At 49.6% G+C, this 19593-nt stretch overlaps 6 protein-coding genes across 6 annotated transcripts; 4 read left to right on the top strand and 2 right to left on the bottom strand.

Moving 5' to 3' along the window:
• Positions 1-1670: 1670 nt before the first annotated feature.
• Positions 1671-3381, bottom strand: P153DRAFT_392835 (P-loop containing nucleoside triphosphate hydrolase protein; the record flags this gene model as incomplete). Its single annotated transcript, XM_033671185.1, has 3 exons — positions 1671-2444; positions 2494-3183; positions 3232-3381. 3 exons carry the CDS (start codon positions 3379-3381, stop codon positions 1752-1754), a joined length of 1533 nt encoding a protein of 510 aa, XP_033528616.1. The 3' UTR covers positions 1671-1751.
• A 220-nt stretch (positions 3382-3601) lies between these two features.
• Positions 3602-10156, top strand: P153DRAFT_307223 (DUF221-domain-containing protein). Its single transcript, XM_033664659.1, has 8 exons — positions 3602-3766; positions 3820-3984; positions 4036-5242; positions 5293-5625; positions 5680-6241; positions 6692-7611; positions 7750-9509; positions 9579-10156. The coding sequence occupies exons 1-8, from the start codon at positions 3635-3637 to the stop codon at positions 10122-10124; spliced, it is 5625 nt and encodes a 1874-aa protein (XP_033528615.1). The 5' UTR covers positions 3602-3634; the 3' UTR covers positions 10125-10156.
• A 925-nt stretch (positions 10157-11081) lies between these two features.
• On the top strand, positions 11082-12907 carry P153DRAFT_280881 (cytochrome P450; the record flags this gene model as incomplete). Its single annotated transcript, XM_033663106.1, has 4 exons — positions 11082-11274; positions 11328-11736; positions 11789-12779; positions 12833-12907. 4 exons carry the CDS (start codon positions 11082-11084, stop codon positions 12905-12907), a joined length of 1668 nt encoding a protein of 555 aa, XP_033528614.1.
• A 45-nt stretch (positions 12908-12952) lies between these two features.
• On the bottom strand, positions 12953-14770 carry P153DRAFT_107556 (methyltransferase). The gene is made up of 2 exons (XM_033661887.1): positions 14599-14770; positions 12953-14540 (listed from the first exon to the last, which is right to left on the bottom strand). Exon 2 carries the CDS (start codon positions 14427-14429, stop codon positions 12999-13001), a length of 1431 nt encoding a protein of 476 aa, XP_033528613.1. The 5' UTR covers positions 14430-14540; positions 14599-14770; the 3' UTR covers positions 12953-12998.
• Positions 14771-14792: 22 nt separating this feature from the next.
• On the top strand, positions 14793-15686 carry P153DRAFT_307217 (uncharacterized protein). The gene has a single exon (XM_033664658.1). The coding sequence runs from the start codon at positions 14899-14901 to the stop codon at positions 15619-15621; it is 723 nt and encodes a 240-aa protein (XP_033528612.1). The 5' UTR covers positions 14793-14898; the 3' UTR covers positions 15622-15686.
• A 451-nt stretch (positions 15687-16137) lies between these two features.
• P153DRAFT_307215 (uncharacterized protein) lies at positions 16138-19484 on the top strand. The gene is made up of 7 exons (XM_033664657.1): positions 16138-16325; positions 16377-16685; positions 16741-16926; positions 16980-17323; positions 17375-17657; positions 17714-18467; positions 18548-19484. Exons 1-7 carry the CDS (start codon positions 16209-16211, stop codon positions 19387-19389), a joined length of 2835 nt encoding a protein of 944 aa, XP_033528611.1. The 5' UTR covers positions 16138-16208; the 3' UTR covers positions 19390-19484.
• The last annotated feature ends 109 nt before the right edge of the window (positions 19485-19593 follow it).

Here is a 19593-nt window from a genome sequence, read left to right as displayed (position 1 = left end):
CACATAATGCGGCTACCCGCTCTCGATTTGTTCCAATAGCGCAAATTGTGTATGCGCAAACGCTCACACAATACAATACTATGAAGTGTGACGGAGCCGTCAGAAGCCGAACGCGCGTTACTGGGGAAGGCACGTTGTGAGGTTGTTCGGAGTCTCGAGGCGCGCGGCAGGCGCACGGGTGGAGGTGCAGGGGAGCGCGTGCAGAGTCGCGATCTCGACGTGGCAAGAGAAGACGTGGTGATCGGCAAATACGATTGCAGATGTGGGTGACGCGATAGTGGGATGGAACCGAATGCACGACACTGGATGGTGTGGTCTGGCGGTCGCTTGGACGTCTGACGTGCTGTGATGGTGCTGTCGATGGCGGAACACGAGTGTCTCGGATCGACTAGGGGCTGCGAATGTGAACAACAGAACAGAGGGCAGCAATGGCAAGGAACTAAGAGACGCAGCCTTGCAGTTAGCATGTTGCGGATAGCTGAATACGCAGTAGTGGCAATCAAGGAGGATTTGGTGAGGATGGCACCAAAGCGGGGAGGCTGTGCTCTCCTAGCGCGGCCGTCCGCACGACGCCATCCTCGTCGCACAGACAGCAAGAGACAACTGCCAGGATCGCTGTGGAAAATCCGAGGGTGATCGGTTCTACGTACCACTTGACGTTGGCAGAAGGGTTTTAAGATTATCCAAGAGCCGCACGGATCTTGGCTGCCAAGTCGACTCGAGGAACACAGGGTCTGTCCTCGAGGCCGGACAGGCTCGCAAGGAACTGACACTGTGCGATCTGGCTGTGCGAGCACCAACAACTATAGTGATTTCAAAGCACTGGTGTATGGTGTGATAGTGTGCTGAAAAAGAGGAGTAGAGACGAGAAGGTCAGCCGCAGGACGGTGAATTGAAGAGGAAGGGTGACCCGGGTATCAATCATTAACCCTTTATTAGGTGAAGGTCGCCCGAAAAAGACGCCTCCCGAGACAGACCACTGTGCCTCATGTGTTCGTATCACACGAAACGATGATCCATGCTCCCCACTGTGAGCTCCATCCTCCATCCAATGGATATACTGCGGACTAGTCTCCTCTCAGTTCAAAACGTGAATCGCTTTCGAGAAGACGTTCCAAACGAAGACGTTCAAGGCCTTCGGTCCGCTGTGTCGCACTTGCGGATGTACTGTCCGCGAAGGTGGGTCTCTGCATCGTTGATCTGCTCATGAACAAAGCGTTGAGCATGACAAGTTTGGGGTCAACTAGTGATGCCTGTCAACCACGTCAATAAGGCCGTGACGTGGTCTGGATTCATCTGCACTTGCTCGGCGGATTTAACTTGTCGTCTAGCATGCATTACCCTAGTGCAAGATCGTTGCTAAGCTTCTTGCCAAGTAGTTCGCCGATGCTTGTTTTTTCTTTCGAATGTTAGTGCAACAGGCCGCTGATCGTGGTGATGTGTGCCGTAATTGCAGACCAGGACAGGCAGTTGGAGGCGCTCAACACAATGATAGCTGATCTTTCGCCCGCCAATACATGATTATGCAGTACAAGCTCAACGTGCCAGGTCAGAAACAGCCAGGCATATGAAAATTGGTCTTTCCTGCAATACATCTCCAAAATCGCATGGTCAGCGTGTTTCTGATGATATTTGAACGCCAACTTTGAGGGTCGTCCTTTGATTCGATTGTGAGCCAAACTGAGTTGAACAATGCGTCACGCCATCTGTTTCAGGGGTGCAGGCGTGCTGTGCGAAACGGGCCGTTTTTGTCAATCATCAGAAACATCCATATGGTTGTCTGCCTCGAGCTTGGACAGAAAGGCCATTGTCTCGGTATTATGCTCGTCGTTATCCGTGGCTTGCTCTGACGCGGCCGTCGATGAGTCTTCCGCCTCGGCCTCACGTAAAGGTATTCCGACCTTGGCTCTGATGACTGATTCTAGTGCGATAAGAAAGGCCTGAAGATCACATGGTTCCTCGACAGTGTACATGTAAAGAGTTTGAGTGACAAGAGCTCTAAGCTTTCTTCCCGATAGACCTTTGCCTAGAGTCGCAATTTTGTGCAACTCTGAAACGACAGTAGTAGCTCCTTTCGGCCAATGTATACTTGCCCACGTCAAATCTGGAATATAGATCGGAGTTTTAGAGAAGAGGTCGAACGTTTGTGTTGACTGTAAAGTACTAGACAAGTCATTGCAATGTATGATTGGCGGCATCTCGATATGTCTTCCGTCGTATCCCAGCTTCTCACAGCCCAACTTGCCACATTGTATCAGGTTGTTCAAATCGGCCCGAAGGATTTCGAAAATGCAGTCTGCTGCTGGAATGTTCACAGGAGTTTCAATGTAACACCGGTCGACGAAGGCAGAATCGACATCAGCGAGCAAATTAGTTGTACAACAGAACACAACGTTTGTACGTTCTCGAAATCTGTCCAAGCCTCGAAGTACTTCATTCGTAGACTTGGGTTGCTTTTAGTAGGCGTACATGGATGAATACAATCTGACTTACCCGAATAGCGTCACCAACTTCGTTCGCCTTCGAGGCTTTTGTTCGACAACCTGCAATCGATTCAACCTCATCGATGAGAACTATCACCAGCTGTTCGTCGTTTTCGGCCATGCATGAGATCGACTCGAATAGTTCTCCCACTTCTTTGCTGCTCTCGCCGAAGTACCGGCTAAGAAGCGCGCGAGATTTGACTTCTAGGAGTCTGCTGGTGGGAAATATGTTTGATAGCCGGATAGAGAGACGTTGAGCCAAGGCCTGTGCCAATGTAGTCTTTCCGGAACCAGGAGGACCGTGAAGAAGTACTGTGTTTTGCCACGGCCTCGTAGACCAGTTCATGCCGCTGTGTTGACGGTCTTTAGTAGCGCGCACAATGCTCCGCAAGATTAGCTCTCCAATAGGATCTTTAAACACCAATGATTCCCAAAGACCATCAAAAGACCTGTATGGTAGCGGTAGGTCTGTAAAGCGGTGTGACGGAGATTTGTCACCCTCGTCTTTGTCTTCTTCGGGTTGACTATCGTGCTCGGTATCTGATAGAAGAGAGTAAAGCGCAATGTCTAGATAGGATTCAGACACCAGGTATAGGGTTTGGTCGGGGAAACTTTTGCTGAGACTGTGGCCGCTGACGTGAATTCGTTCGATTGCTTGAGCTGTCTCTGATGGGGATGCTAGAGAGTATGAGAATTCTTGCTAAGGTTGTAAGCCATTGATGGGTTCAGAAAACCGACCAAGCTGCACAGTAGCCCCGACTTTGATGTCGCGATGGTGACTGACGAGCCATTTCTCTACGTTGGCCCTGATAGTCTCGGACCTGATGCTGCAACCCTCGTTAAGCCTTACTTCAACATACAGCGTTCCGTGCTTTCTAGGACCGCTCGATTGAGTCATGATCACATGTACTGCGGTCAGATTGTCACCTCTGAACAAGCTTCGAATTAGTGAATTATCGAATTAGTCTGCGCGATCAAATGTTCGTCCGAGCTTGAGACGTTGTGAGGTGAGAACCAGTGAGCGGAGGACATTTTTATGCGCGGAGCGCGGATAATCTAGCCCGAATAGTCCTGACGCATCTCATGACATACACCTGCGTTACACCGACTTCTGCAACAACACACATGGCGAACGAACACAACATCCGGCGATGATAGAGAAGAACAATAAGACCTGTACGGCGGGTAGCGAAGATATCTGGGGTAAATCGCGACCACGCGACGTCCGCATCCAAATCTACTTCTCCCTGACGCTCGGTCTGGCAGCTTTCCTGGCTTTCTGCGTGAGTGCCCAACACGATGCGACACACCACAACATCATTAACCGGCCACACAGATACTCCGTCCGCGATGGAAAGGCCTTTATGCTGCACGAAAGAAGCAGAACGACTTGGCGACGGCGCTCCCTGAGCTTCCCGACAGTCTCTTTGGCTGGATCATACCGCTATGGAAAATCACAGACGAACAGGTGCTGGCATCTGCGGGCCTGGATGCATACGTTGTATGTTTTGTGTTGTCTCGTCTCTACTGTCTGGAGCTAACCTGCCCGTAGTATCTTGCTTTCTTCAAGATGGCCATCAAATTCCTGCTCGTAACGCTCTTCTTCGCTTTGGCCGTCATTAAACCAGTACACGACACCCACCAGGATAAGGAGGGGAAACTCCCGCATCTAGGTGATGGCAAAAGCGTCGCTGAACATATCGAAGCACGCTCACTTTGGACGACGCTGTCGCATGACCACGAATACTACACAGACTACCTCTGGATGTACCTCGTCTTTGTGTACCTGTTCACCGCACTCATACTGTATCTGATCGTATCTGAGACGAGGAGAATAATCGACATACGTCAGGAGTATCTTGGCAGCCAAACAACCATCACAGACCGCACCATCAGACTATCAGGAATTCCGCTCAATCTCCGGTCCGAAGACAAGATCAAGGAGTTTATTGAAGATCTTGGAATAGGGCAGGTTGAGAGCGTTACCGTCTGTAGAGACTGGAAAGAGCTGGATGACAAGGTGGTCCAGAGACATGCCATTCTGAGGAAACTTGAAGAGGCCTGGACTGTTTACCTTGGGAATCGAAGTGTTGGGCGAAGCATGGAAACCTTACCCATAGTTCAGCCACATCCACCAGAGCACGAAGATGATGACATCCATGGCAATGACAGTGAAACGGGTCATCTACTGAATGGCACGGACAGAGACCCGGATCATATTAGTTTCCATACTCGACGACGTCCAACGACAAAGCTATGGTACGGTCGCTTCAAACTGAGGTACCACTCCGTTGATGCCATCAACTATTATGAGGAGCAACTGCGCACAATAGACGACGAAATTAAGCTTCTTCGGAAGCGCGATTTCAAACCTACTCCGCTGGCGTTTGTGACCATGGATAGCGTCGCAAGTGCCCAAATGGCGATCCAGGCCGTGCTAGATCCATCTCCACTTCAGCTTCTTGCAAACACCAGTCCGGCACCCTCCGATGTCGTCTGGTCGAACACTTATCTCTCCCGAAGTCAAAGGATATTTCGCTCTTGGTCGATCACCTTTTCAATCGGAGTGCTCAGCATCTTCTGGACCGTTGTACTCGTCCCCATCGCCGGCGCCTTGAATACTTGTTCTATTAACGAAGTCTTTCCTGGGTTAGCGGCTATACTGGATAGCCGCGTAATCATTCAGTCCCTTGTCAATACTCAGTTACCGACCCTAGCGCTCTCTCTGATCAATGTGCTTGTGCCATTTCTCTACGACTGTAAGTATTTGGGTTGCTCCAGTTAGACCGAGACTGCTAACAATCATTAGGGTTGGCGAATAACCAAGGAATGATCTCGCAGGGCGATGTCGAACTTTCTGTCATCTCCAAAAACTTCTTCTTCACTTTCTTCAACTTCTTCATTGTCTTCACCATACTGGGAACCGCTTCTGGATTGGTGGATATGTTAACACGCTTCGGAGAGAAGCTAACGAGCGCCACGGAAATTGCGTACGCCTTAGCCAGGTCACTTTCGGATCTGCTAGGCTTCTACACGAACTTCATCATCTTGCAAGGGTTCGGACTATTCCCCTTCCGCTTGCTGGAATTTGGTGCCCTCTCTTTGTATCCTGTCTATTTGATTGGAGCCAAGACGCCTCGAGGTAAGCATGCTAGTCAAAGTCCAGACTTTAGAGCAATACTGATTGAGTGATTAGACTACGCGGAACTGGTTCAGCCTCCAGTCTTTAGCTATGGTTTCTTCTTACCTCAAACAATCTTGATATTCATCATCTGTATGGTTTATAGCGTCCTGAGAGACTCATGGCAGGTCCTACTCACAGGCTTGGCATACTTCATGATAGGCCATTTCGTCCACAAGTATCAGTTGCTATACGCAATGGAACATCGTCAACATTCGACCGGTAGAGGATGGACTATGATGTGCGATCGTGTCATCGTAGGGGTTATTCTCTTCCAAGTTACTGTTGCCGGCCAGCTAGCTTTGAAAAAGGCATTCCGGCGGGCTATCCTGATAGCGCCACTGGTCATTGCTACGTTATGGTTCCTTTACGTCTTTTCGCAGAAGTACCGACCTCTGATGGAATTCATCGCTCTGCGAAGTCTACGCAACCCAGAGCAGTCTGATCTTGGGCGCGATATACAGGAAGAGGCTGTTTCGTCTAGCCGTGAAGGACAACGGAGGCGAGTGGGACGTCTTACGTTGGATGAGGCAAGGGAAAGGGGGCTTCGATTTGTGAACCCGAGCCTGATATTGCCGTGAGTACTACATATCCTTCAACTGCCACTACTGACAATTTGCAGTCTCGATGACATTTGGCTTACCAACAAGCGCACAAAACCTGATAGCAGATCAAGCGGAACTGAGTCGCAAACAGCGAACGGTGGGTTGGATGTATAATCATGGCGCACCTTCCCGTACTTTGATGCCACGTGCAAAGCACCTTCCCCTGTATCATGATCTCGTCCTGCCTTCCGGGTATACTTGATTATTCCTTCTTATTTGATGTTGTCGATACCCGATTATGCAATTGAAATTCTTCTCGACCCCTCGTGCAGCAAGTGCTTTTTCTGTCTTTTCTCACCTTCGCATCAAGTCGACATCGTTCAATCTTTACTCACGCATTCTTTTCGCTCGGCATACGCTAACTCAACACCACGCATTCTTTTAGTCGATAATCGATAATTGGACAACTCATACATTTCCAGTAGTACTAAAACCAACGACTCTTGGTTCCCCTTTCTCGGTTTTCATCAACACACTGTACCTCCGACTGGGGGTGCTACAACGACGTCTTCTCAGATCCATCTTTCGCGGGGAGTAGCCGGAACGAAATCCGAATCAACCCTTCCTGTGTTCAATCTCGAGCCTCTCCAGGTTACATCGTGTCACCAGTCATCAGCTACTCGAAGACTATCTCTTAGCCCACACCAACTTCCAGACAAACACTTGATGTACACGTCAAAACAGATGTGTGTGTCTTCGCAGCCCACAACTTCAAGTTTGCCAATATTGAATGGGTTATCGACAACAACATTGAACGATGTGAAGGACAGCCAAACATCGTACACCAAACGGTCAGAAGTCCTCCGCTATGTCTTTCCTCGTCCATCGCGTAACAATATACCCCAAAATCGACAAGTTGCACCTCGAGTTACAAAATTGGACTTTTCCAGGCACACCCTCTCGTCCACGAAACAGTCTAGGCCACGAACTGCGTTCCACCGAGCAATCACTTCATTCTTTGGCAACAATCCCGACCGAAACACACAGGTTGACATTCCTCTCGCCAGGTCTAGAACTTCGAGCTTTGGTTCGAAGTTAGGGTCTTCTGCATTCGGGTCAGTGCCTAGTCTTGACTTCGTGTCAACCACTGCATTCTTATTTAGTGGACCAAGTCTTCATTCTGCTGGATCTTTCAGCAATTCCACTTCCCGCCTGCCAAGTCTCATGGAATCACGTAGCCAGAACCAGTCGTTACGTCGCGAGTATACAGGATCGTTTTCTATGCTCGACAATATCAGCATACAAGATGAGGGTATAATTGAGCCTGTCGCTGGAAGAGGTATCATACGAACCATGCCGGACGTTCTGATGGGTGTTGACACGCCGGTTGACGAGTCGGAGAGTTTCCTGCTTAAGGATATGGAACAAGACGAACCTTCACAATCATTATACGTCCAGAACGATACTCCATCATACAACATTCATCTTGTTATCTCTGCAATCGGAGTCAAGACATCGTGCAAGAGTCCGACCCTCGCAGCTCTACTATTACGATACCTAGATACTCCTGCTTGGAAGGCATTGAGACTGACTAGTCGTGCATGGCATAACACTCTCAATATCGTCGCACCTCCAAAATTTCCAGCGTCTTATCGTCTACCTTTTGAGATTGTGCAGCAGGTTTACGGCTATCTTGGTCCCAAAGACTTCAACGCCGCTCGCCACACTTGTCGAAACTGGATGGGAGCAAGCTTGAATAAGAGTTTGTTAATCGCAATCTTGAAAAGAGGCGGATGGTCAAGCACCGTTCATGATGACCTTGAAGGAAGGAATCGTGATTTTATGTACCGCCGCACAGCGAGTCTTCCAAGTGACGAATGGATCCTCAGCCGTTACATTTCGCGAGAGTGTACATTATCCTCAGGCTGGACCGGTAATGGGATGGATATCAGATCGGCTATCGTGGAAAGCGCTGAAACGGACTTCTCAGAGATGGCCAAAGGCTATACTATTAGCAATGGTCGGGAAAGTGGTGGCCTGATCTTCACGACAAGTATATGTGGACACTTCCTGTTGGTTGCAAGGGATGCACTGATATACATCTACGACTTGAGAGGCGGCTCTTTAGTGCCAGTTACTAGCGTCGTATGTCCTAGACGAGTCCTCTCCATGAGTATGGATGTGTCCTCTGGTCGGAATGCGGTCGCTACTCTCCTTGAGGGAAGGATGGGTATGGTGTGCGAACTGCGATACGGTTGCCGACCTGGAGACGAAAGTCTGGCTGAGGTAGACGCCGAAAGCAACAAGCATTCGTCTCAAACCTTTACAAAGACACCAACATTCGCCAGCCACGCCAGCGAGTTTGAAAGCGGCTTGAATTCTGCAGCACACGTGTCATCCAGAGTACGCAACAGCACTTCGAGCGTGCAGGAGCGAGAGTCAGATCCTTTCGATGCTATCGACGTACACTCGAGCCACCAGGAGGTTAGCCTCCAGGGAGCGAACGATTGCCGTACGTATCATCGGAACCTCATCAATCAGACATGGAACCTGGATCTCCATGGGCCTCCGACAGAATTAACAAGCAAGGTTAATATTACGGCAGGATCTTATACTAATAACATCCCTGTCGAGAGTGGTACCTCGACGTTCTACAGACATCTTTGCTCTGAAGACGATCCACCTAGGAGCGTTTCAATATGCCCACAACGTCGCTGTGTCGCATTCGGCTGCTCCGCTGGGATTGAGCTACATTGGATCGATGCACTTACAGGCCAAAGTTTGAGCCGCTGGTTTCCCCTCACAGCACCAAGCGACTACCTATATTTCTTATCTCCTCGCCCTGGTTTTGAATCGGCAAAGAAACTACGTCTCATTTCTAGCGCTGCTCATCCTGACGATCGACCTGCGATTAGTCGTAGGTTTTTCTTCGGACGGCCTACTGTAAGTTCCTTTTGGGGTTCCTTCGGATTTGAGTCGAACTCCCGCCGATCACCAAGCTGCGACCACTACCACGCCATCCCCTTGAGCGACGGTCATCATGTTCTGTTTGTAGATCCACCGACGGGAAAACTGTCACTAGGATGTGACGCACCACTCGGAGGACCTACCAAACTACTGCGCAAAGTCCTATTCATTCCTCCAGAAGAGAAAGCAGTCCCAAGAACTTATATTGCGGCCGCAGATATGTCTTGGGGTGCTCGTGTGGTAGTAGTATATGGCGATACCATTATGCTGTATAGCGTCCCCCCTGATGTTTGCAAACTGTCCCAGCTCGAGCAGAAGGCAGAAAGCCGGGACGTCTACAACACACACCCTCCCTCGAGCGAATGTCGTGAAAAAGACCACTGGTTGAATTGGTGGGACGAGCCCTCGGCTTTCGACCCTACGAACCGTTGTGAAGCCAGCAAAAATATTTGGCCGATTGCTATCCGCGGCACTGAGATTGGCAAACTTCCCAGCATCTGCGAACTCGCAATCCAAACCCAGCCAAATATTCAAATTTGGGCTTTTACAAACACGTTTCAGTGCAAAGTCTGGCGTCTTCACAACTACATCGACCCAGTTATCCGCTCGAAACACTACATTCGCAGCGACGGCCTGGTGTACACTTCGCATTTCATCGATGAAGATAGAGACATCATCATAAGAGATGCGCCGTCATCTTCGCGCGCCAATGTCGCAGCCGATTTTCATGTTATTAGTTGCAAGGATGAGTATCCCAGGGCAGAGAGATGTGTCATTGCAGGCTTCGATGGCAATGCCTCAGGTGTGTTGAAGAAGATTCCGAAGGCGCTTGCTGTTGAAAACGATGCGTGGGTGGACTTTTTGGATATTAGAGGTTGTTCGGACGCGTGGTTTGAGGAGAATGGAGATGTCATGGTTCGGTGTGGGCAGTCGGAGGTGAGGTGTTGAGGTGGGCGAGGACAGACGATTGTGGTTTAGGGTTGATTCTTTGGGCTATCCCTTGCTACCTACGTACCTAACTACCTAAGATACTCTTCATCTTTACACACAACATCAACATCTACATGTGTTTCTCCTTTGATTTTGATGCTCACTCGTATCTGACCGATTCAACCTGGCCTTTGGTACTATCGATGGAGACCAGGAAAGGTATTTGTCGCAGAGAGTTGGTGTTGAATCCGACAACCACCAAGGACTACAACTCCTCGATCTCACAACGTCCGCGATATGTAAAATCGATGCAAAGAGAAGCACCGCTACACAGGTATAAGTTCTTCATGTTAACTTCGTCTTGTCGTTGGAGAACCACGTTCTGGTTACTCATCTCGGTTATCTACCGACTTTTCTTTATCCGTTTCCCTGCTTCGTCTCTTGTCACTCTATGTTGATTCTTTATCTCTTCTTGTGCGATGCTTCACCGTTCTAGCCTCTTTAGGCAGCTTATACGCACTCGCGACCTCTGAACACAAGTTTTTATTACAGTTTTAACTGCTGTCCATCGCTACTGGTGGCTCTACTTATGCTGGCAAATGCGCCACCAGTTGTACTAACAACCGTCTCCTCTTTCCTCAGACGACTGGTTTAGAGATGGATGTCCGAGACTCGACAGTAGCAATGCGGTTAGGCGGGCCAAGCAATCGAAATAAACTGCTGGTGCACAGACTAGCTGGTTGTTAGTTGCTGATTGTGATCCGTCGATGACGCTATTTAAACCTACAGGACCCTTTTTTCGACCGTACTATGTATTCAAGCGTCGTTAACATTTTGCGCCGCTATCAGTTTCAGTTGCTTTTGCCGATCTACCATCGTTGTTCTGGATACGTTTGATAATGCTTGTTTTTGGGTTCTGATCATTGACTGCCCCTGAGTCAATTGCGCCCAACATTTTATTCGACGGCAACCACAATGTCATCAACTTCTTACGCCGTGCTGGCCTCGCTGCCTATCCTCGTGTGGTACCTTTACTACCTGCTCAGTCAATGGCGCTTCAAGAAGTTCGCGCATATTCCCGGCCAACTACCATCAAATCTATTCCTTGGGCATTTAGGGTACATGATAGAGGGCTACAAGAAGCTCGGGAGCTCATTGCCACATCCAGGTATTAGAATAACTAACATGTACACTCGACACCCGAAGCTGACTGTAAGCCAGACTACGTCCTTGAAGAGATATGGAAAGACAATGGCCGTCCAGAATTCATGTTATTGGACACTAGACCAACGAGCTACCCACTAGCTCTCATCACGTCCCATGAACTCGCCGAGCAGGTCTCAAGAGCTACCAAGGCGAATCAGTACAGTGTGACCAAGTCTCCAACGATGCAAGAAGGATTCGGCCGCTTGGTCGGCAAGTACTCGATGTTGAGCGAGAACCATGACTCTTGGAAGGCCCTTCGCAAGCGCTTTAACCCAGGCTTTGCGCCGCAGCATCTGCTCTCTTTGCTTCCCGTTATTGTAGAAAAGACGGAGATATTCCTGCATAAACTGGACGCGTTGGCCGAATCAGGCGTCGAAACCGAGATGGAGCCGCTCTGCACTGATGTCACATTTGACATCATTGGGTAGGATTCGTTTGATGTCTGGGATGCGTGAGCATAGCTGACACATTCGCAGAGAAGTGATCACCAATATCGACTGCAAGGCTCAAGGCGACGCGGCTCAAGGCGACGAAATTGTCCGCAATTTCCGCAAACTGATCCCGACATACGCAGCGGACAACGGCCTGAACTTCACCTTCTTAAACGTGCCATTACAGATCAAAAGATTTATCTACGGCAGACAGCTAGACTCAGCCGTCAAGAAGTGCATCAGCCAGAAATTCATCGAGATCAAATCAACGCAGACGACCGAGAAAAAGTCAACAAAAGACCGCTCGGTCCTTGCCCTCGCACTCCACGACGTCGACGTCCTGACGCCATACATACTACAAAGCACAGCAGACCAAGTAAAAAGTTTCCTCTTCGCCGGCCACGACACAACCTCGATCCTACTACAACGTCTCTTCTACGCCCTCTCCATCCACCCCACTTGCCTCGCAAAAGTCCGCGCAGAACACGACGCCATCTTCGGCTCCTCGAACCCGCGCGACGTCCTCCTTGCGCGCCCAGAGGAAACGATAAAAGCCCTCGTGTACACGTCCGCATGCATCAAGGAGGCCCTGCGCCTTTGGCCCCCGGCTGGGTCGGCGCGCATGTCACACAACGGGTTCAAGATCCGCACTTCGGATGGCGACGAGGTGTGTCTGGATAAATGCGTCATCTACCTCTGCCAGCATATCATCCACCGCGATGCGAAGGTGTATGGAGAGATGGCTGAGGACTTTGTACCGGAGCGGTGGACTGGTGATGTTAACACCGGCGCGACGGATTCGGAGCAAAACGGCCCGGGTAAAATTCCAAGCAGTGCGTGGCGGCCGTTTGAACGCGGCCCGCGCAATTGTATTGGACAGGAGTTGTCGAATTTGGAGGCGAGGGTCATCCTGGCTTGTGTGGTGCGGCGGTACGACTTTGTGAAGGTTGGGGTTGGAGAGGTGGAAGTCGATGGAGCGGGTCAACCGGTGATGGGTGAGAAGGGCAAGTACAAGACTAAATCGGAGCTGTTCAGCGTAAGTTTGGTGCGAGTGTATACAATTTGGATGTTGAGACTGACACGTTGCAGACAATGTCTATCACATCGAAACCGATGGACCAGACGAGGATGCGGGTCAAGTTCCACGGATCACCCCCGAGTTAACATGGAAAACGATAATGGGTGGATGCACATTCATCGTATATGAATAGTAGACTATCTCTATGCTTACGCCTCGTGTTACTGTGGTATTTGCTCATACTTCTTCTGTCTTCTCTTCCACGCTCTCTTTGTCTTGCCGGATTGTGCTCGTTGGAATCTCGCTCTCATGTCCAGCTTTGCGGAACACAGCTTGCATCCAGCAGCGATACATTTTGAGTCTTCTTTGACGATTGACCAACATCCGCCTGTCAACGCCAATGTGTACGACATCAAATGCAGGGCAGGGTTCTTGTGGCTGTACAGCATTGTCGACCACCTCGGTAGAGGACTCTTCAAGCTCTAGACTCTTTGTCTTCGCCGCCAGCGCATCGTCTGTTTCCTCATTGCTGTCCGTCTTTACATCGGTGTTTTCAGCCATCTTCTTTCCGCCCCAAATCTCCTCCAATTCTTCCTGCTCAAAGAAGTACACTCTTGTGCCGTCCCCACGAACATAGAAGTTCTCTTCCATCCATCGCCCCTTCTTAAACCTGACTTGCGCTAAGTCACCTCGCCCGTAGTCTCTGAAGAGCACCTGGCCACCTGGTTTCAGCACACGCCAGACATTCCGCACAGCCTGGTCCCACTGTTTTGGATTGAGTGCCGAGAAGATGAAGATCATCAGTACAACGTCGACTGAGTTCTCCTTGAGTCCAGCCGGGAGCCCTGCATTCTCCGAGTTTGGTGATGCGGCGACGTCCCACACATCTGCCTGTATGAACTGTGGATCGTAGAGCTCGTGATTCCGTATCAGCTCGACCGCCTTCTTGGAGAAGTCACACGCATGAATCTTGAGCTTCTTGTTCTTGCTCGTCTGCAGGATTGGAAACGCGCTATTCCCCGCCCCAGCACCGACCTCGAGCAACACAGCCTCGGGCGCATCCTCCTTCCCAAGCTCCTCTAGTATCGGAAATTCCTGTGCCAGCCACTTGCGGTTCTTGAAGAAGTTTGTCTTGTTGTTCTTGTAGAACGTGTTCCACCACTTCTCCGGGTTGTCGTTGAAGCGCTTGCGGTCAAAGTCGGACACGGGGTCTTGCCGTTGGCGTTCGTATTGTTCTTCCGAAAATTGCAGGTATGAGTCATCAACAGAGACGTGGTCCCAGGCATTGAACTCGAAGATGTTGTCGCCTTCTTCGAGGAAGCGTGATCCGAATGCGAAAGGGTCGGTGCGCTTTTGGTTGTTGGAGGGATCGTGGGAGCGGGCGGCTGGGTTGCGGACGGGAGCGAAGGAGGCGGGGACGCCATATGCGTCGTTTTCGGTGCCTGTGGTAGTCTCGGTGTTGGAGGAGGGCTCGGTAGACGGCGTGGTTTTGGATGTCGAAGAGTGAGGAATTGGATCGACGGTGACTGCAAAGCGCATGTGTTCCATGGCTTTTGACAGCTGCTGCTTGGGGTGCTGTTTGGTCGAGACGCTGTTGTCTGTCTGGTACCTAGACTCATCGGTCGTGTCTGTACTTGTCGCCATCGTTTCTTCTGTATTCGCAGCCATTTTGTTGATCTGATTGTCCAAACAGTGTGGGGAAAATGCTGGTGGAGGGGCTCTCGGTCAATCGAAATACCAGGAACCAAGGTGCAGCAAAATCACGCAACAGCTTGACAACTAGAACTGTGTTTAGTGTAAAAATCTTGCGCCTAGATTGTAACTGTATGCGCCTTACGTATATATTTTTGTATTTTTCTTGTGTAGTTTTGCAGCCTGTAGGAGCTACAAAGAATGCAGCTTACTTCCCGCTTTTGCAGTTGACCGAGAGGGGAAACTTCTTTATCGATAGGAGATGATACTAGTCCCGAAACGGTAACACTCATCGCGTTCCTGAGATGATATCACCGAGCCGCAAAGCTTGGCACGAAAGAAGACGGGAGCTCATCTTGTTTCTGACATACATTTCCAACATGTGGTTGAGGTGACATAGGCTTAAACACTCAACCAGCTTTCCATCGTTCGTTCCCTCCTCGCTATGGCGACGCCAAAAGTCCTCGGGCATCTCTCCAGACCCTCCATTTGCCTCCCCTACTCTCGAGTCCATAGAGCCACCCAACGGCGAACCTTCCTGCCAAATCCCTTTGCTTCTGCTATATTCCCCAGCACCGAGCCACAGACATTGACCGCACGACGCATACTCCCATATGCATCGGCACCAGTCTACTCAATAATCGCCGACATACCCAACTACCACGCCTTTTTACCATATTGCCACAGCAGCGACATCACACAATGGTCAGCTCCGGATCAGACATACAGCCGGCGCTGGCCAAGCGAGGGCATCTTAACTAGCGGCTATGGCAACATCACCGAATCCTTTACGTCGCGAGTGTACTGCGTACCGGGCAAGGTGGTAGAAAGCGTGGGTGGAAAGACGGAGACGAGCCTGTCGAGAGAGGAGGTGTCACATCACCTCAAGGGTGGTGAACAAAAGGCAGGCGATGTTGCGTTGTTGACGCATCTACGTAGCAAATGGACGATTGAGGAGCTGGGTAAAGACAAGACAGAGGTTACGCTGGCCTTGGAGTTTGCGTTTGCGAATCCTTTGTATGCGGCGTTGAGCGGGGGTGCAGCGCCCAAGGTTGCAGATCGCATGATCAGAGCTTTTGAGGAGAGGGTGGGGTCATTGTTAGTTGCCAATCCAGACATGGCGAGGGCGAGTCTTGCAGAATTCGATGGAAGCAGGTTGAAGAGGTGATTATTGTATAAGACCAATTTATCAAATGCAATACACGAGATGGTGCCGAACACGGCATTGCCTAAACGATGGCTTTTGACGCCAGAAAGTGACAATCTCACGTGTAGTCCACACAAATATGTAGTGTGGGAGTCGCCGCTGCAGGAACGGTAGGCGTCTATGGCTAGGGCTCGCTCTCAACTGCAGATCTCAACCACAGGGCAATACCTCGATATAACCTTGAACTGAGAAACAGTTGTTGATGGATTAATCAAAACTGGATGCGATGTTTATCACCCCAGGAGACAGAAAGAATATACATATCAAATGCGATCTCTCCAGCAACAACTAAACATCTTCTGTTTTCATTTAGATATCTCTATTTCTATCTGGGTTTTGAAATAGTCGTAGCGACGCGACTAGCCATTTTAGACTTTCGGCAGATCAGCACTAAGGTCTACTCAGTATCGATTGGCCCACCAGCAGCCACATCACGTTACATCAAGGTATTTTGGCGACCATACCCACCATCGCTTTCGCCCAACCATTGTTTTACCACAAACTTATATATTTCACTTCGCCTATTCGGGATCACAGTACTCTCGAACATGGCCTTCAACTGGGATAGGCTCCAAAAGTCCCAACGCGATTTTCCGAAACCAAAACTCGCACTTGCAGCGGCCAACAAAGCACTCAAAAAGCAGTCAAGCAACCCATATCTACTCGTCTGTCACCTGCGATTATCCTTGTTCGGGTTAGTTCCTAACGTTGTGCAGGCCTGGAGACTGGACATATCTCTTCAATTGGAACTCAACGAACCTGAGGTCACTCAGAATCTAGCAAACGCTATTGGAAAGACGACTATAACGGATTCTCAGCTTCTCGCATATGCTTACAGACTGCTTACCGAATCAGCGCGAAGGCAAAAGACTACTGATTTGAGTGGCGGCTCCAATGGCGATATAGGCATCAAACCATGGGAGAATGCCGCAAAAGGTCTCAAGAGTGGACGTGATCGCTATGATCTTTGGAACACTCTGTTCAAGACAGCGATGCGTGAAGATTGCTGGGAAGATGTCCGCGCGGTACTTGGTCACCCACTATCCACTGGCCGACGTTTGGAGTGTTAACAAATCGTAGGCAGTCGTGAGATACAACAAGGAAAAACCATCTGGGATCAAAAAGCTCATGTACTTCCTTAATATTCTCGCAACTCAGCTCGCAGCTGAGATGAATGTGAGTGGTACTGGGACGGCCCAGACAAATGCGTCAATGCAATTGATGCTCGCTCATAGGCAACTCAAGCAAGCATATGAGAAGCCAATAGTATGATCCCCCCGTCAAAGGCTTCCTACCCCAAGTGATCTGACATTACGCAGGACGAAGCTATTGCTATCAAGGATATACGGGACTTGCGTTTCATGGCTGAGATATTCAAACGACAAGGCCGTTGTACCGAGCTGTTTGCACTATGGGGCAATCCTCCCGATGGTTTGAAGGAAGTCATGTCCAAGCATCACAATGATTTGATGAGCCTGAAAACCAGGATACTTTCGGAAGAAGAAAAATGGGACTTGCTCAAAGACCACTGCATAGCTTATATCGAACAAAGCATGTCACAGGTGGACAATGAATCCGAGCGAACCTGGGAGCTTTGCGCTCGGAACTGGGATGTGTGGAAGGGGTTGATGGACGCAGTGTTGCATACAGGTCGTAAGCCGGAGTAAGTTATTGACCATGTAATCGCCCCTTTTTGCTTGTACTAACTGTACAGGACAATGGATGTCATCTCTGAGCTCATCGATCGCTGCTTCAAACCGGGAGTGCACATCCAAGACCGACCTCTACGTCTTACGTATATGAAGTTGCAGCAATTTGTGGATCGTCCATTCCTCTCAGATTGCAAAGACTATTGGGAGCACCATTCCCGACTTCCTAGCTGTTTCAAGGATCTCCGTCCACTGGTCGAATCATTGTCTGAAGACGACCAGGAAGACTTTCTCAAGTTCGTCGAAGAGAAATCCTACGGATTGAAGCCCAGCCCAGCAGATGGTCAAGTACGGTTCCAACTTTCTTGTGTCATTGAGATAGAGATGGGCTGACATGACGCCAGCAAAAATTGGACAACTGGCTCCAGGCTGAATTCAATGTCTTGAAATTCACATATCTGTTGACAATATCTCAACGAAAAACGCCGACCCCAGAAGCTCTGGAATCGCTTATCGGCAATGCGCTGAGGTTATTAAAGCTCTGGCCCGAAAACTCAGAGGTTGGGTACCTGGCTGTGTATGGTCTTCATGTCCTGCATCATCGAACTGTTCTACCAGACGTGCCGAACAATTCGACTGGAACCGCCCATGCCCGGCCGTTCAACATTTACAACCCGCGCATCCTTTTGCAAGCTACCATGCTAGCGCGCCATCTTGTTCAGCGTGATGTCGACAAGTCAGATAGAACCGGCTCCCTGCTTGCTGCTCGATTACATCTGAATCTCGGACTCGGTAAAACCGCATTTCATCTTTATAGCCATACCAAGTTGAAGGAGATGCTACTCGACACACTATCGCCGTACATACTATCCCGCATCTCTCTTACCCATCCTTTCGACATCAAAGGATATCAGAGCTTCTCGGCCGAGGCCGAGTTGTCGAAGGTCATCAGCACGATCGAGAAAATGGAGGTGAAGTTAGGGAGCCTCTTGCTTACCGATATATCATCGTTTGCTTGGGACCAAGCCATAGATATGTTGGTCATGAAAGAGAAGCTAAAGTCGAGCTACACAAAACACCTCTGTACCATGGAACGTCGTCGGATAGCTCGCATGAAAGGAGAGTCAAGCGAGAATTTCCCTTGTCTAAGCCATACCTGTAAGTCGTCTTCTGACACAGCATTACCCCTTTCACTTTGATAGATAACAATACAGAAAACCTTGTACTGACGAATACAGCTTACCTCAACATCTCGGACAATGTGGACAGAACTGTATTCCCTGATTTCGAAGTCTCGGGTACTGGAGGCCTTCTCGACTTCCTCATGCCCGCAAACATACCCAATAAGGACTGGTTTATACATAGTTGCAACGATTGGGACCGTATTAGCAAGGTACTTTACCAAGAAGGAGCCTGGTCTGACTTCTCCAGCTGGCATGAGAAAGCTGTGGACAGTCAGTACGATCCGAAGAAGAGCCAACCGAACATGGTTTTGATGGAGACCTCCCTTAAAGAGATCTGGCACTCGATCAAAATACTCGGCGTGGAAGCACATATGCCGGGTATAGCTTCAGCCGAAACACTCACAGAGAGCATCAATGTCCTTATGAAAGAACTAAGTGGGATGCGTCAGGCAATGGAGAACCTGCGCGTACAGGGACCGACAGGCTTGAAGCCAGAAGACGAAATGACGATGCTCACCGAAGGCATGCTCATAGCATGCTACACGAAGCTGGAAGTTCTTCGCGCACTTAACAAACTCCTGAATCTTTTGGGTGACAAGGTCATCAAGACCAAGGTCGCCCATCCACTCAAGGCCAAGCTACCGGCAGACTTCGTCCCTAAGCTTTCCTCAGACATGCTCAAGTGTTACCAAGCAATCCGGGATGTGGCTGAGAGCTATATCGACCTCATCAAGAAGAGGGGCATGGTCGCGATCCAGGCACAGGTACGGTGGGGTCCGACGGGCAAGATTTTGGAGCGTCTGCTCAGTGACGACGATGTGGACTCCTATGCTGGGGAATATGTGGATAGCATGATTGAGGCATGGAATGGAGTGCTAAAGGTCAAGCTCAAGTGAAGGCGAGCAAGAGTATGGACATGATTATTGCAATTTACTCGTTCGGAATCTGTATATGTCGTATCATCATTATCAATATGAACATGACGATGCACATAACGAAAATTCCATGGTCCAAATTTCTTCTGACTTCTCCTGTCTTCATCTTTTAGCCCACAGAACGTATGCAACCAAACGTGGCGCTCGTTAGTATCAGCTAGGTCT

This window comes from Dothidotthia symphoricarpi (assembly GCF_010015815.1).
Source record: "Dothidotthia symphoricarpi CBS 119687 unplaced genomic scaffold P153scaffold_2, whole genome shotgun sequence".
NCBI classification, from domain to species: Eukaryota; Fungi; Ascomycota; class Dothideomycetes; order Pleosporales; family Dothidotthiaceae; genus Dothidotthia; species Dothidotthia symphoricarpi.
This window is presented reverse-complemented; position numbering and strand designations above follow the sequence as displayed.

Excerpts from the sequence above, each read along its gene's own strand:
- P153DRAFT_107556 (XM_033661887.1), bottom strand. The coding sequence starts at position 14,429 with ATGGCTGCGAATACAGAAGAAACGATGGCGACAAGTACAGACACGACC.
- P153DRAFT_307215 (XM_033664657.1), top strand. The coding sequence starts at position 16,209 with ATGGCCTTCAACTGGGATAGGCTCCAAAAGTCCCAACGCGATTTTCCG. Across the intron at positions 16,686-16,740 it reads GCTGGGAAGATGTCCGCGCG|GCAGTCGTGAGATACAACAA; the intron begins GTACTTGGTCAC and ends AACAAATCGTAG. Across the intron at positions 17,658-17,713 it reads CCAGCCCAGCAGATGGTCAA|CAAAAATTGGACAACTGGCT; the intron begins GTACGGTTCCAA and ends ACATGACGCCAG.
- P153DRAFT_307223 (XM_033664659.1), top strand. The coding sequence starts at position 3,635 with ATGATAGAGAAGAACAATAAGACCTGTACGGCGGGTAGCGAAGATATC. Across the intron at positions 3,985-4,035 it reads CGGGCCTGGATGCATACGTT|TATCTTGCTTTCTTCAAGAT; the intron begins GTATGTTTTGTG and ends ACCTGCCCGTAG. Across the intron at positions 5,626-5,679 it reads TGGAGCCAAGACGCCTCGAG|ACTACGCGGAACTGGTTCAG; the intron begins GTAAGCATGCTA and ends TTGAGTGATTAG.
- P153DRAFT_307217 (XM_033664658.1), top strand. The coding sequence starts at position 14,899 with ATGGCGACGCCAAAAGTCCTCGGGCATCTCTCCAGACCCTCCATTTGC.